This window comes from Antechinus flavipes, chromosome 6, assembly GCF_016432865.1.
Source record: "Antechinus flavipes isolate AdamAnt ecotype Samford, QLD, Australia chromosome 6, AdamAnt_v2, whole genome shotgun sequence".
In the NCBI taxonomy this organism is placed as follows: domain Eukaryota; kingdom Metazoa; phylum Chordata; class Mammalia; order Dasyuromorphia; family Dasyuridae; genus Antechinus; species Antechinus flavipes.
The window spans coordinates 247,405,666-247,419,565 of record NC_067403.1 but is presented as its reverse complement, the minus strand read 5'-3'; the positions used below and the strand labels follow the sequence as shown (position 1 = coordinate 247,419,565).

Genomic DNA, 13,900 nt, shown 5'->3' with positions numbered 1-13,900 from the left:
GATCAATAGTTTTTTTTAAAGAGTCCATATTCCCTTAACTCCTAACAAGTTTTCACTGTTTCAGACAAGGTGTCCCAAGGCTGCCCTACTGATACCTCCTGGCCAAATGAAAAAGATTACTTCTTCAACACCCCCTATCTGGAGGAAGCATCTCCGAGGACACCAGGCTGCTGAAGTGCCAGGTCCTCCACAAGTTAGAAAGGGAATAGTGGCTTCATGATCGAAATTGCTATGGGAAAAAGAATCTTCATTAGCCAAAATTTATTGAGCACCTGTTATGTAGCTAGCACTGAATAGGTTACTCACAATATTCAGCATATAACCCCTAAACTCTCAGCAGCCTCTATTGGGGTACATTCCATAAACATTATGACATATCTAGAAGTAAATCTAGTTTTCAGCTTTACATTTTAACATAAGTAGCAAAGCAATCCACTGATCCTTGAACTAAGTACCGACTCTGTTAGGAGGGCATCAAAGAATAATAGAACACACTTTTGTGTATTTTTTCAAAGTGCATTCTCTCCTAGCCACATATGGCAAGGTATTGGGTCCCTCCGAGATGGAAGGGGTAGGGAACTGTACAGAGATGACCAAGGTGTGCCTACACATACCATGAGTTTGAAGGAATAGCATCATTTGACAATCTGTCTATTAAATGATGTTGTCCTACCTAGAAACGAAGCTGTCTCTCCAAGAGGAATGGGCTGTCTGGCTCTTTGCCACGTTAAGGCTTAAATTACCTTGAAGTTTGAAGCAAGGATTGGCTCCAAGTATCAAGATAGGCAACAGGGGAGATAGTTTGTTTTACTCTCCTCTGCAGCTCTCTCTTGAAGATGATGGGCACATCTGACACTTTGCCCCCACATTTATTGCCTGCCTCTTGAATTGTCCTCGGTAAGGCTGGTGTCGACAGCAGATTCAGCGCCTGGCCAAGTGCAAAGGAAAAGAGAACCAATACAATAAACTCACCAACCAGACTCCTAGGGGATCTACAGGTCCAAAGCTAAGAGCGTCTGTGCCCAGAAGGCAGAGAATCGGGTGTCTCTTGCAGGACCCTTCCCAAATGTCTCTTGGTATTAGTTCTGAACTGTTACAATCTTAACCAAATAGACACATACCCTCTTATTTTTGCCCCTCTCAAGAATTTAAGAATCAATCACACACTCTTGGTTGAAGGGCTGCAAAAATATTTATTAAAACTAGAAAAATCTTTTTTAAAAGTCTGTACTCTCCTGAAAGATGTCCTTCAATTTGTACTCCCACCACGGACAAAGACAAAAAGATAGTGTGTGAAATATAAGTTAAAGATATAAAGCCAAAAGGAAGAACATAATTAGACCACCTAATAACAGTGAAATAGGGTCAGTGTTTCCCCAGGTTTTGTGAAAATCCCAGCTGGCATTCCAGATCTACTCTGGGGCCAAGTTACCTGTCTTGAACCAAGAGGAAAATACAATTTCAAAGGGTCAGGTTACCATTAGTTCTCTCAAAGGTGGCCTATCTGTTTCCCACTAAACCAGTTTTACCCAGGAGTTTCTGGCCACAAGAGCCTCCAACTACCTGGGCCCTCCCCCCTGTGGATGTATGTGGAGGGTCCCTCTGACGCATGCAGAAATCCCTACTTGAGATCCATGAAGCGGATGTCCATGATGAGGAGGAAGTTCTTAGGCAGTGGGCGAGGGGCTGGAGAGAGCACAGTAAAAACCTGGTGCTCCAGGTCCACACTAGTCACCACAATGAAGCCAGCCACACTGGTCTCAGAGATGTTCTCCTCAGTGCCCTCAGCTGTGCTGACACTCAAGAGGTGATGCACCATGTCTCGCCCTGGGGTAACCGGTACCAGTTTCAGCTGATTGTCCTCCTGTGACATTCCCAAAGGGAGACATGAGTCTGGGATGGTGGGAGCCCCCACCTTGTAGATTTTCACATCGGAGAATTTGACATTGAAGGCATGGGGATAAAAACAGCCTCGGAAACCATAAAAATATTCTCGGATGCGCTCATCCCTATACTCCCGGCGGAAGTCCTTTGATCGTTCAACCACGCCTCCTGACTTGGGGAGTAGAACGGTACGCACAAAGTGGGGTAAGTCCCGTTTCAGCTCATTGTACAGTCGCTCCTGGTCCAGCACTACCACCACGTCCACCTCAAAAGCAGAAGCAGCATGCACCAAGGCCTGGTAACCAGAGCCCTTGACCCACCCACAGGTGTTAATGACACAGCCACTGACAGAGGCTCGGCGGTTCACCTCACAGCGTTGATTGAAGACATCTGCCAGTCGGGATGTAATCTGTAAAAAGAAGGATCAGCATGAGAGGTGGATCTACTTCAAACTTATATAACTGTTTTGTCCCACTTTTGTTGTAATTTTCCACCCGATTTTCAGCATTGCTTGCTTATTTTCAGTTAGTCCCCTAAGTAGATAATCAGATTTAAAGATGTAAAGGACCTCCAGGGCCATTTCACCTGAAACTGAAGCCTAGTAAATCCAGAGACTTGCCCAAATATCTTAATACTTTGCACAAGTATTCCATGGCCAGGTTGGGATTCAAACCCAATTTCTTTTATTTAATATCCAATGTCCAGACCACTTTTCATTAACTCCCAGATCCATGGTTTTATTGGTGTGAATGTTGCCTTCACACACGTTCTGAACCCCTCTAGAAGAAACCTCTGAGACCAATCTATACAAGCCCTTTTAGAATCTGGCTTAGGCTGGTGCTCAAAGAGACAAGAGAACACTTGAAGACTTTCAAGTTTGGTAAAAATACACAAGAGCAGGGACAACTAGGTGGCACAGTAGACAGAGCACCAGTCCTGAAGTCAGGAGGACCTGAGTTCAAATGTGACCTCAGACACTTAACACTTCTTAGCTGTGTGACCCCAGGCAAGTCACTTAACCCCAATTGCCTATGCAAAAAAAACCAGACCATTAATTTCTTTTCAGTAATAGTTTGGGCCAAATATTAAATCAATAGGGTTGGAAATTAAGATTTTTAAAAAAATTATTGTCTCGTTTCCCCACTCCAAAACATTATGTACTTACTTGCGAGATAAAATTTCATCATCCAACAAAAACATGATTTTCAAAACTTTCAGCAAAACTCAAATATATATGTGTGCATGCGTGCACACGCACACACACATCCATACATACAGATAAAAGTATGGTAAGTATGGGTGAATTAATATAAGCCGTAGAGCAAATGGAATGATAGCAGGTTTTAACCAGCCTAAAGCATTCCCAGAGTTTTCATCCCCAACAAAAGCCCCTTTCTCCATCCCGATTTAGATCTTACCTTATTGTAAAGCTTGATGTTGGTACCAGGTGTAGTGGAGCCAAAATGATAGACCAGAGGGGCCTGGATAGAGAAGCCCTCCTCTACATCAGCGGGTCGCTCAATGTAAAGAGCTCCCATGGTTCCGGGAATGGACACAGAGCCTTGACCTACATCCAGCTCCACATAGGTGGGCCGCCGGCCTAGTCGCACAGCGTAATTGAGTAAAAGGCGGCATACTGTGGACTTGCCCACATCCGTGGGGCCGACTACCATCACTCGGGGACCCCGCTCTTCCTCTCGCTCTGCTTGTCGTCTCATCTGTTCCAGGGCCGTGTGAGTGTTAAGATAGAGGAGCATGGGTGTGTCCTTGGAGACATAAGCCACCTCGGTGCGCCCACTCAGCTGGAGAGAACATCCATGCCAAGTGAAGACAGCAACTTTGGCACCTGCATCAAAAGTGAACTTTTTGTTTCGGGTCAGTTCTGTGCCAAAGATCTCGGCCATGCCAGCCAGGAGCTCCAGCTGGGCTGACTGCGAGGCCTCCACCTCAAAACGCAGTTCTGTCTCCCGTTCTAATTCGAATTTAGTCAGCGGCTTCTTTTCATCATTGGATTCTTCTGCCATCTTCTCTTCTGTGTGGGCACTGTCTCTGAAGCACACAGGTCAAAGATTAGAGGACAAAGAAAAAATCGAGACATTTATTTTTACAAAAAATATTTTATTAGACAGCTACTCCTGCAAACCACTGTGCTAGATCCTGTGGGAGTTAGAAATTTTACTTAAAGCACAGTCCCTACTCTCATAAAACTTAGTCTAGGTACAAGACACAAGCACAGAAAAACTAATATATAATTTTCCCAATATTCATCATAGAGCTGCCAAACAAGATTTTATGGGTTCCTAAACTGAATGGCAAATCAGCAATTAGGGAAGGTTTGTTTGTTTTTAGAGAAGATAGCATTTAAAAATTGAATTTTAAAGGTGAACAGGAATTCAACAGGCCAGAAAAGGAATATTGTAAGCAAATGAAAGAATGTGGGTAAAGACTTAGCAGGAAAAAAAAAAAATTAAACACATTGAAGCTAAGGCTCAAGTGTACCAATTTAGCCAGAGCAGGACTATCAAACATACTGAGTGGTGGGATCTGAAGTAGATTAAAATATAATTGGGAAATATTTATCAAAAACAAAAACACCTATACATAGCTAATATTAATTTGGTTTACTAAGTCAGAATATAAAAGCACATAAGCCACAGAACTGAGCCAGATGAGATAAAGCAGGAAAGACAATGAGGTCAGACAATGGAAGACCTTCTGATCTGGCAAAACAGTTGAAGCTGGACTCAAATTAAGGAACATTTAAGTGGCTCCTATATGCAAAGCACAAGATAACAAAGGACTCGGAAAGCTTGGTGTCAGAAATGACTTGAATCCAAATTCTGACTTAGATACTGTGTGACACATCACTTAACTTCTCTGGACTCAGTTTCTTCCATTAGTAAAATGGGGATAACAATATCATCTACTTAACATAGCGGTCAAATCATCTATGCAAAATACTTTGTAAATTTTAAAATGCCATATAAACGCTAGCTATTTTTTATTAAAGTAGGGGAAAAGGAAACAAGAATCAGGAATAGTAAGATACATGGCAAAGGAGAGGTACAGAAAGTGTTTACTCCTAGCCTATATGTCAGAAATGACAGCGCTAGATATGGAATTGGCAAGACCTGGATTCCAATCTGTATCTCTGACACTTATTAGCTTTGGGAACTTGGGCAAGCACAGAAATTTTCTCTGGACCCGAGTTTCCTCATCTGAAAATGGGAAAAATAATAACCTTATGTGTCTGTTTTAAAGATTAAGTTAGAAGGTTTTGTTAGCCCTAAGTCACCATACAAATTTTAGTGGTGGTGGTGATGGTTGTTATCTCTTTCACTGATATCGTACTTTATACTTCCTTCCGTACTTGTTTTACTTCCCCATAACAGAATGTTAAGTTCAAGGATAAGAGCTACATAATTCTCTTTGTCAAGACTAAACAGAACCGTTTCAAAGGGAAAGCCACAGAACTGCAAACTCTGAGAATAAAAAGAAATCTGGGGAAAAACACCCTCTTATTTTACAAATAAACGTGACTTATGAAGATGAAGTGACTTCCCCAAAATAACATAGAAAGTTCTCTAGATCCTCACACTTAAGTCCATTGGTTTTTCTACTACAGAACATTTCTTCCTATTACACCAGTAACATCATATGATTCAGTTACGAGGGACCTTAAGATAATTTGGCCCAACTTTTCCATTGTACAAGTAAGTCAACTGAGGCTTGAAAAGATGAGGTAATACTACTTAGATCTTTTGACTCCAAGTCAGGTAGTCAATTCAGATTCAAAACAAAGATCTCCAATTCCAAATACCATTTTTTCCTTTTCTATTTTTTTTTTTTTTGGCTGAGACAATTGGGGGTAAGTGACTTGTCCAGGGTCACACACTTTGGTGGTGTTAAGTGTCTGAAGCTACATTTGAACGCAGGTCCTCTTGACTTCAGAGCTGGTTCTCTATCCACTGCACCACCTAGCTGCCCCTAAATACCGGTTTTTCAACCACGTATATATGCATGTGCAAATGACATTAATAAATGTCTCTCCAATTCTCGAAGTTAAAGTCACTTAAATCTTCAAAGATTAACCCTTCATTTCCTCACCAATAAGACAGAAACAGCAGTCAATTTTCTAGCACACGCTTCCAGCTAGGCCCTCTTCCTGAAGGGAATCCCTCCTCTTCTCAGGAGCCACCCCCCCGCCAGGACACTAAGGAAGTTGTCCCTTTCCTTCGTTTCTAACGCTAGTGAGCGAGCGTCCCGACCCCCCTAGTTGCCACCTGAGGCGAAGGAAAACAAACATCGCTTCCCCAGGGAGAACCACTATAATCTTGGGGATACAAAGCAAAAAAAAAGTCACGATTCTGAGAATTTACACAAGAATAAACAAAAGTACCGGCAAACAAGGAAGGGCAAAATACTCCCCTCCCCCAACCTAAAACCGAAGTAGGTCCAACGGATCCATACGTCTTCGACCACACAGCTCGCCCAGATAAGTGGGAGGACCCCTAACCATTCCTGGCTCCGTCTCTCTCATTACCTGGGGGCTTTAGGCAAGTCTCCTAAACGTCCCAGGACCTTGGTTTCTCGTCTTCACTATGACAGACCACATGAGATGACTTCTCCTAAGGCCCTTTCCAGATCTAACCTCCTAAGTTGGTGCCCGTTTTCCGGCCGGTTTCTTCTATCTAGATAAGGAGCTGGGCTAGAACGGCTCTAAGCCAGTCCGGATTTGAATTTATCGTCCGCGCCGCGGATTCCCCGCGTAAGACTGGGGCTGTGGTCACGTGACAAACTCGGTGGTCACGTGAGGACGCAGTCCTGAAGGGAACCCCTCCTCCTCTCAGAAGCCCCCCCGCCAGGACACGAAGGAGGTTGTCCTTTTCCTTCGTTTCCAACGCTAGTGAGCGAACGTCCTGACCCCTCTAGTGGCCACCTGAGGCTAAGGAAAACAAACACCGCTTCCCCCAGGGAAAACACTATAACCCATGAAAAAGCCACTCACCGGGAGCCTCGCCGGAAACCAGAACCCTCGCGGCTCTTCCGCGGGGAAGAGGAAGTAAACGAGGTAGACAATCCTGAGCTTCCGGCTATGCGCGCGGGGCCTCCTGGGAAATGGGGTTCCGGTCCGTCGCTCCTCTGATTCACCCGGCGTCGCGCGGTGCTTCCTGGGTGTTGGAGTCTTGTTGGCGATTGTTTGGATGTGACGAAGGCTGGGAGGGCGGAGCACATGGGGAGGGGCGGGACCGAATCCTCTTTTCCCGATTGGCCGTGGAACACATCAACAGTCGGCTGTTGCTGGGCCTCGTGCCTTTCCATGTACCTCCGCGCTCTCACCCCAGTTTCCCCAACGTGCCCAGTGTTTCCTAGGCAGGGTGCACTTTTTTGCCTTCGGTGTCCAAAGGGAATGAGCCCCCTCCGACGGTGGGAAGCATTGAGGAAATAACATCTCTGGTCCTCAGTTTTCCCCATCTATTAAACTGGAGAGGAATATTTGCACTAGATATCTACAAAAGCTTAGATTAAGAGGTTTTTGCAAAACTTAAAGCCTTGCATAAATCTCGACTTCTTACTATTACTAAGGAATCTTTCAGTTTTAAATGAAATAACAGGCACTTATTAAATGCCGACTTAATCAAATTAACAAGCATTGATTAAGCACTTACTGTATGCTTGGGTTACAAAGAAAAACAGAAACAACAGTTCTTACCCTCGAGGAGCTTACAATCTAACTGGAGAGACAACATATAAACAGTTATATACAATTCGGGATAAAGAACATATAAACAATCATATCATGCAGAATAATTTGGAGATTATCTCAAAGGATTTGGAATCTTGGATCTTAGTTCAAATCCCACTTTTGCAATTTACATTGGATAATTAAGCAAATCATTTTACCTCTCTAAGTCTCAGTTCTTCCTCTGTAAATTTTTTTCCTTTTTTTATTTTATTTTAATTTTTTAATAACTTCTTATTGACAGAACCCATGCCAGGGTAATTTTTTACAGCATTATCCCTTGCACTCACTTCTGTCCCGACTTTTCCCCTCCCTCCCTCCACCCCCTCCCCCAGATGACAAGCAGTCCTTTACATGTTAAATAGTTGTAATTTTTTTTAAATAGCTAATATGTATATAGTATTTATGATGTAGAAAGAACTGCGCTAAACTCTGTATACTGTTATCTAATTTATCCTTATAATAAGGGAGATCGAGGCTACTATTATCTTCAAGAAAACTGAAGTCACACAGTATCTTGGGTTGGAATTAAAGTCCAGTCTTCTTGACTCCATGTCTGTTCCCTTATCCACTATTCCACCGACCTGCCCAATGAGGTAGGTAGAATGGATGACTTCCAGGACCTGGCAATCCAGATCAGATCAGTTCATAAAGATCTCTCTTTGAAATTCCTTTGTGTATATACTTACATGTTTCCCGTGTTTCCCTCCTGCCCCTGACCACCCTCCTCCCCACTCCCACCACTCCCACTAGAAATGTCACTTCCCTCCAAGCTAAACTCTATTTAGTTTTTTGGTTTTGGTATCATCAGTATCTCCTTTGATGCCTCCCATATATTAAGTGCTTAATGAATGTTTTTGGATTAAATTTTGTTGTTTTTGAGTCAGTCAGTTATGTTGGATTAAATGGAACCTGCCATTTGGAAGGGGATGAGAGATGGAGAAGAATCAAGGAACTATTCTGCCAGTGTTCCACAGGATCTTGAGTAAATGGACCAAAGTCCAAGAAATCTAGGAAACTTCTAAATTTCTCAAGTCACTGATAACCTTAAACAAAAAGGACCTTCAGAAGAAGTAATATATATATATACATGTCACATTAGAAAATAAATTGAAACATCTCCAAGAGATTAAAGAAAGGAGAAAAGAAACACAAAAAGAAGAGAAAAGAATCCATAAGTACAGAAATATTTATATCATCTCATCCCTGTCTATCCTCTCAGTAACCACCAGACTCATTTGCTATTCCTATATTGGCATTCTATCTCAGGATTCCAGTTGTCCTCACTGATTGTCCCCCACACCTGAAGCTTTTTCCTTATTTCCACCTCCTGGATTCTCCCTAATTCTTGTGTCTTCACTCAGTTGATTGTTTCCTATTTATCCTGTATGGAGATTATATATAATTGTCTGTCTATTGTCTCCCCCATTAGATTGAAGCCTTGAGAGCAGAGATGGCTTTTAGCTTTTTGTGCCCCCATTTAGCATAGTGACTGCCACATAGTAGGTGACTAATAAAATTGTGCTGACTGACTAGAAACTGAGATGTCCATCAACTAGCAAATAGCTCATCAAATCATTACTTAGGATTATAATGGAATATTGCTGTGCTTCCACAAATGACAAAAGGGATTATGTCAGAGATCTGTGAAGACTGAAAAGAACTTCTGCAAAGAGAAGTGGGAAGAATCAGGAGAATAACTTAAATATAACAACATTAGAAAGAAAAACAACTTTGAAAAATTTTCGAGCAATGCAAAAACTAATTAGGATTCCAGAATAAATCAAAGATGAAGCGGGCTGATTATCTCCTAAATGCCTCCAGAGCTTACTTTGCATAGTGCCTGGCACATAGTAGGTGCTTGATCAATGTTTATTGACTGACTGGTGGTCTCAAGATAAAAAAATGAGAATTTTTTTTTTTTTTTTACATTACCAAATGGGAATTTTCCAACCACAAGTATTTGTTACAGTGGTTTTGTTTTTGTTTTTCTTTTCTCTGTGTGGGGATGAAGAGAAGTAAGAAGGAGAGAAGCTAGATTTTTGTTCATTTCTAGCAACTAAATATATTTTAATAGTATTTTATGTTTTCCAATTACATGTAAAGAAACTTTTTAGCATTTATTTTTGCAAGATTTAGAGTTCTAATTTTTCTTCTTTCCTTGATCCACTCCTTCCTTCTTCCTTAAAAAGATGCTATGGCTATATATTGGTAGGGTTAAAGAACTTGGAGACTGCCTAACACAGGAATCCTTAAACTTTTTTATTTCACAGACCCTTTTGGTTGTCTGGGGAATCCAGTGGATCCCATCTCAGAAGACTTTTAAATTGTATAAAATAAAAGGTACAAGATTGCAAAGGAAATCAAATATATTGAAATAAAATTATCAAAATAATTTTTTAAAAGCTAATGCACTCTAGATTAAGAACCCCCACTCAGAAATCATTTTGCAGAGAAGGAAACTGAGGCCTACCGAAGGAAAAGTTCTTTGTCCAAAGTCATCTTTTCTTTGGTATCTAACTCAGTGAAAAACTCTATATCTCTGCTGCCTTCACCTCTGTAGTCAAATTCAGTCCAAGAGTTTGTTTAGTGCCTAGAATGTACAAAGTATCATGGGAGACCTTATGTAGACAAAGGCAAAGATGAAACCATCTTTGCTCTCCAGAAGCTTCCATTCTACTGTGGGAATAGAAAATGTACATGAAGACAGAAATCCAAAGTAACTACAATGATCAAGAAGGACAGGATGTCATGACTGGGGAAATTAGAGAAAGCACTGGATCTGAGTTTGAAGGAAGCTAGGGAGTCAGAAGGGCTGGGAAGATGCAATTTGTTAGAGAAAAGAAAGATGAAATAACATTACATGCAGAAAATTGCCATCAGCCCCTTTAAAACAGAGAGCCCATTAGGTCAGGTTTTAAAAGGAAAGCTAGAAAGGTAGATGAATGTCTCCTTGGGAAGTTTTTCTTTTGTGCTGGAGGCAATACAGAACCACTAGTCATTGAGTAGGAGGGTGATATGGGCAGGGCTGTATTTAATGAATATGAATTTTATAGCTTTGTGGAGGAGGGATCCTTGACAGATCCATTGATCTGGATGAAGAGAGATAAGGAGATTATTGTAATGGGTCAGGCAAAAAGTTCCTTCTTTATGGGGTAGGATAGAGAGTAATACAGCTGATGTTCAATATCTGATATTAATAATGAGTCTCTAATATCTCCTGGCTTTCAATATCACTTCTTCACAAATTACTACTTATCTAACCTTGTCCCTCAGGATCAGTTTTCTCATCTATTAAACAAAGACAAAACATTTGATACTAGTTACTTTATAGAGTAGTTGAGATATTTATGAGAATTCTCATAATCCACAAATCAGTGGGACTTTGGGCAAATAAATTCACATCTTTGAATTTCAGTTTCCTCATCAACAAATGAGTGAGTTGGACAACAATGATCTCTTCCAGCTTTTATTTAATATCTCTTCTCTTGTCCTGTTGGTCTAGAGAAGTAGGAACCGACAAACTAATCTATAGGATAACTTGGTCAGCAAATAGAACATCAAGACTGAAGTCAGGAAAACTCTTCTTCCTGAGTTCAAATCTGGTTTAAAACACTTATTAGCTGTGTGACCCTGAGCAAGTCATTTAACCCTATTTGCCTCAGTTTCTTCCTCTATCAGCTAGAGAAAGAAATGGCAAACCACTCCAATATCTTTGCTAAGAAAATCCCAAATGGAAAATATTTTTACAATCAAAGGTTCTGATAAAGGCCTCATTTCCAAAATATAAAGAGAATTGATTCTAATTTATAAGAAATCAAGCCATTCTCCAATTGATAAATGGTCAAAGGATATGAACAGACAATTCTCAGATGAAGAAATTGAAACTATTTCTAGCCATATGAAAAGATGCTTTAAGTCATTATTAATCAGAAAAATGCAAATTAAGACAACTCTGAGATACCACTACACACCCGTCAGACTGGCTAGAATGACAGGGAAAGATAATGCGGAATGTTGGAGGGGATGTAGGAAAATAGGGACACTGATACATTGTCGGTGGAATTCTGAACACCTCCAACCATTCTGGAGAGCAATTTGGAACTATGCTCAAAAAGTTATCAAACTGTGCATACCCTTTGATCCAGCAGTGTCTCTACTGGGCTTATACCCCAAAGAGATAGTAAAGAAGGGAAAGGGACCCAAATGTGCAAGAATGTTTGTGGCAGCCCTGTTTGTAGTGGCTAGAAACTGGAAACTGAGTAGATGCCCATCAGATGGAGAATGGCTGAATAAACTGTGGTATGTGAATACTGTGGAGTAGTATTGTTTGGTAAGAAATGACCAATAGGAAGATTTCAGAAAGGCCTGGAGAGACTTACACAAATTGATGCTGAGTGAAATGAGCAGGGCCAGGAGATCATTATCTACTTCAACAACAATACTATATGATGATCAATTCTGATGGACGTGGCCATCTTCAGCAATGAGATGAACCAAATCAGTTCCAATGGAGCAATAATGAACTGAACCAGCTACACCCAGCAAAAGAACTCTGGGAGATGACTAAGAAGCATTACATTGAATTCCCAATCCCTATATTTTTGCCTGCCTGCATTTTGGATTTCCTTCACAGGCTAACTGTACAATATTTCAGAGTCCAATTCTTTTTGTACAGCAAAATAACAGTTTGGTCATGTATGCTTATTGTGTATCTAATTTATACTTTAATATATTTAACATCTACTGGTCATCCTGCCATCTAGGGGAGGGGGTGGGGAGAAGGAGGGGAAAAATTGGAACAAAAGATTTGGCAATTGTCAATGCTGTAAAATTACCCATGCATATAACTTGTAAATAAAAGCTAATTAAAAGAAAGAAAGAAAATTCCAAATGGGGTCATCAAGAATAGAACAAGGCTCAATAACAAACTAATCTATCCTAAGCTTCTATTAAAATTATCTCAGACACCTCTCTCTTTAGGAAGTCTTTCTGGATTCTTCAGTTATTAGTGGCTTCTGTCTTCAGATTAGCTTGAATTTCCTTATTTGTGTAAATGTATTCTCTTCTGTAGAATGAAAGCTTTTATTTTTTTGGCAGGGTCTACTGAGAGACCTTGCAAAAATTAATTTTAATGATTAATTAATTAAAACATTAACTGATAGTACTATAAATTTTGCAAAACACTTGACTGATCTTATCACTACCCCATTTTAAAGTCTAGTTATGAAGTAAGCAAGCACTAAAGAGACTTAACTTGCCTATTGTATGAGAAATGATAAGACTGCAATTTAGTGAAACTCAATGACTTTCCAGTGGGTCTGTGATGTCATCAGTTCAAAAAGTTCCCTTAAATGAAACAGATCAAATTCCATCCATGTTTGCCTCTGTTCTCCCTAAAGCTTGTTTCCTTAAAGGAAGCTCAGAATAGGTTAGTTTGTTGTTGAATCTTGATCTAATCCCAGGTTTTCTTGCCAAAGATACTGCAGTGCTTTGCCATTTTCTTCTTCAACTTATTTTGCAGATAAAGAAACTGAGGGGTATACTAGAAAACTTTCTCACTTTCTCCTGCCATTTCCAGAATACTGATAAAGTACTCATTCTGGCTAGTTTCACCCTTACTCTTTACACATGAAACACCCTTTCTTCATGGCTTCCATGATATCCTTTTCTCCTATTGGCAGAGTTTGGGGTTGCAGCCAGCCCATATCTGTCATGTTCCTTTTTGTTGATCTTTGACCTAAAGATAATAATCAGCTTTAATTCTTCAAGAACAGTGGTATTACTTAACCATTTTTTGTGGCCACAATATTAGTATTGAAAAGATGTGCCTTTACTTTGGGGAAACTTGGAGTCAGTAAAAGAGGTATAGAATTCCAGAAATTCAGCCTATTTCCATTCTTTTAACCCTGAAACTGAGACAAATAGAGATTTTTTTTTTTTAAACTCTGACACATTCATTGTCCATCTGTACTCTGTCCCAGACAGACACGTGCAGTAGGCCAACACTAGAGGGTGTCCAACCAAATGCATGTTGAAATCTAGATTTTAAAAATCATTGTTTTTAGTTTTTTACAAAACTAATAATAATTCCAATTGCTTCAGAAGTGTCTTCTTCTAGTTCTCTACCCATTATACCACTGAACTGAATTAAGCCTTGGTAATCACAAATTCATCTGGCTGTTGTTAATTGGAAAGGTGTTCTACAATCCCACCACATATATTGTTCTTGTTTTTTTTTTTTCTTTTAACAAACTACCACTAGATTTTTAT

The 13,900-nt window shown here is 40.4% G+C and overlaps 1 protein-coding gene across 2 annotated transcripts; it reads right to left on the bottom strand.

The window, feature by feature from the left end:
• Positions 1–246: 246 nt before the first annotated feature.
• CLP1 (cleavage factor polyribonucleotide kinase subunit 1) lies at positions 247–7,354 on the bottom strand. 2 transcript variants are annotated; one of them, XM_051963807.1, is made up of 4 exons: positions 6,893–7,354; positions 3,303–3,933; positions 1,626–2,293; positions 247–928 (listed from the first exon to the last, which is right to left on the bottom strand). In XM_051963807.1, the coding sequence occupies exons 1-4, from the start codon at positions 7,204–7,206 to the stop codon at positions 922–924; spliced, it is 1,620 nt and encodes a 539-aa protein (XP_051819767.1). In that variant the 5' UTR covers positions 7,207–7,354; the 3' UTR covers positions 247–921. The 2 variants fall into 2 exon arrangements, with proteins under 2 accessions (XP_051819767.1, XP_051819768.1); XM_051963808.1 differs by lacking the exon at positions 247–928 and having other exon boundaries at positions 1,174–2,293; positions 6,893–7,246.
• Positions 7,355–13,900: the final 6,546 nt, after the last annotated feature.

Excerpts from the sequence above, each read along its gene's own strand:
- CLP1 (XM_051963807.1), bottom strand. The coding sequence starts at position 7,206 with ATGGAAAGGCACGAGGCCCAGCAACAGCCGACTGTTGATGTGTTCCAC. Across the intron at positions 3,934-6,892 it reads GGTTTCCGGCGAGGCTCCCG|AGACAGTGCCCACACAGAAG; the intron begins GTGAGTGGCTTT and ends TGTGTGCTTCAG. Across the intron at positions 2,294-3,302 it reads ACATCAAGCTTTACAATAAG|ATTACATCCCGACTGGCAGA; the intron begins GTAAGATCTAAA and ends TTCTTTTTACAG.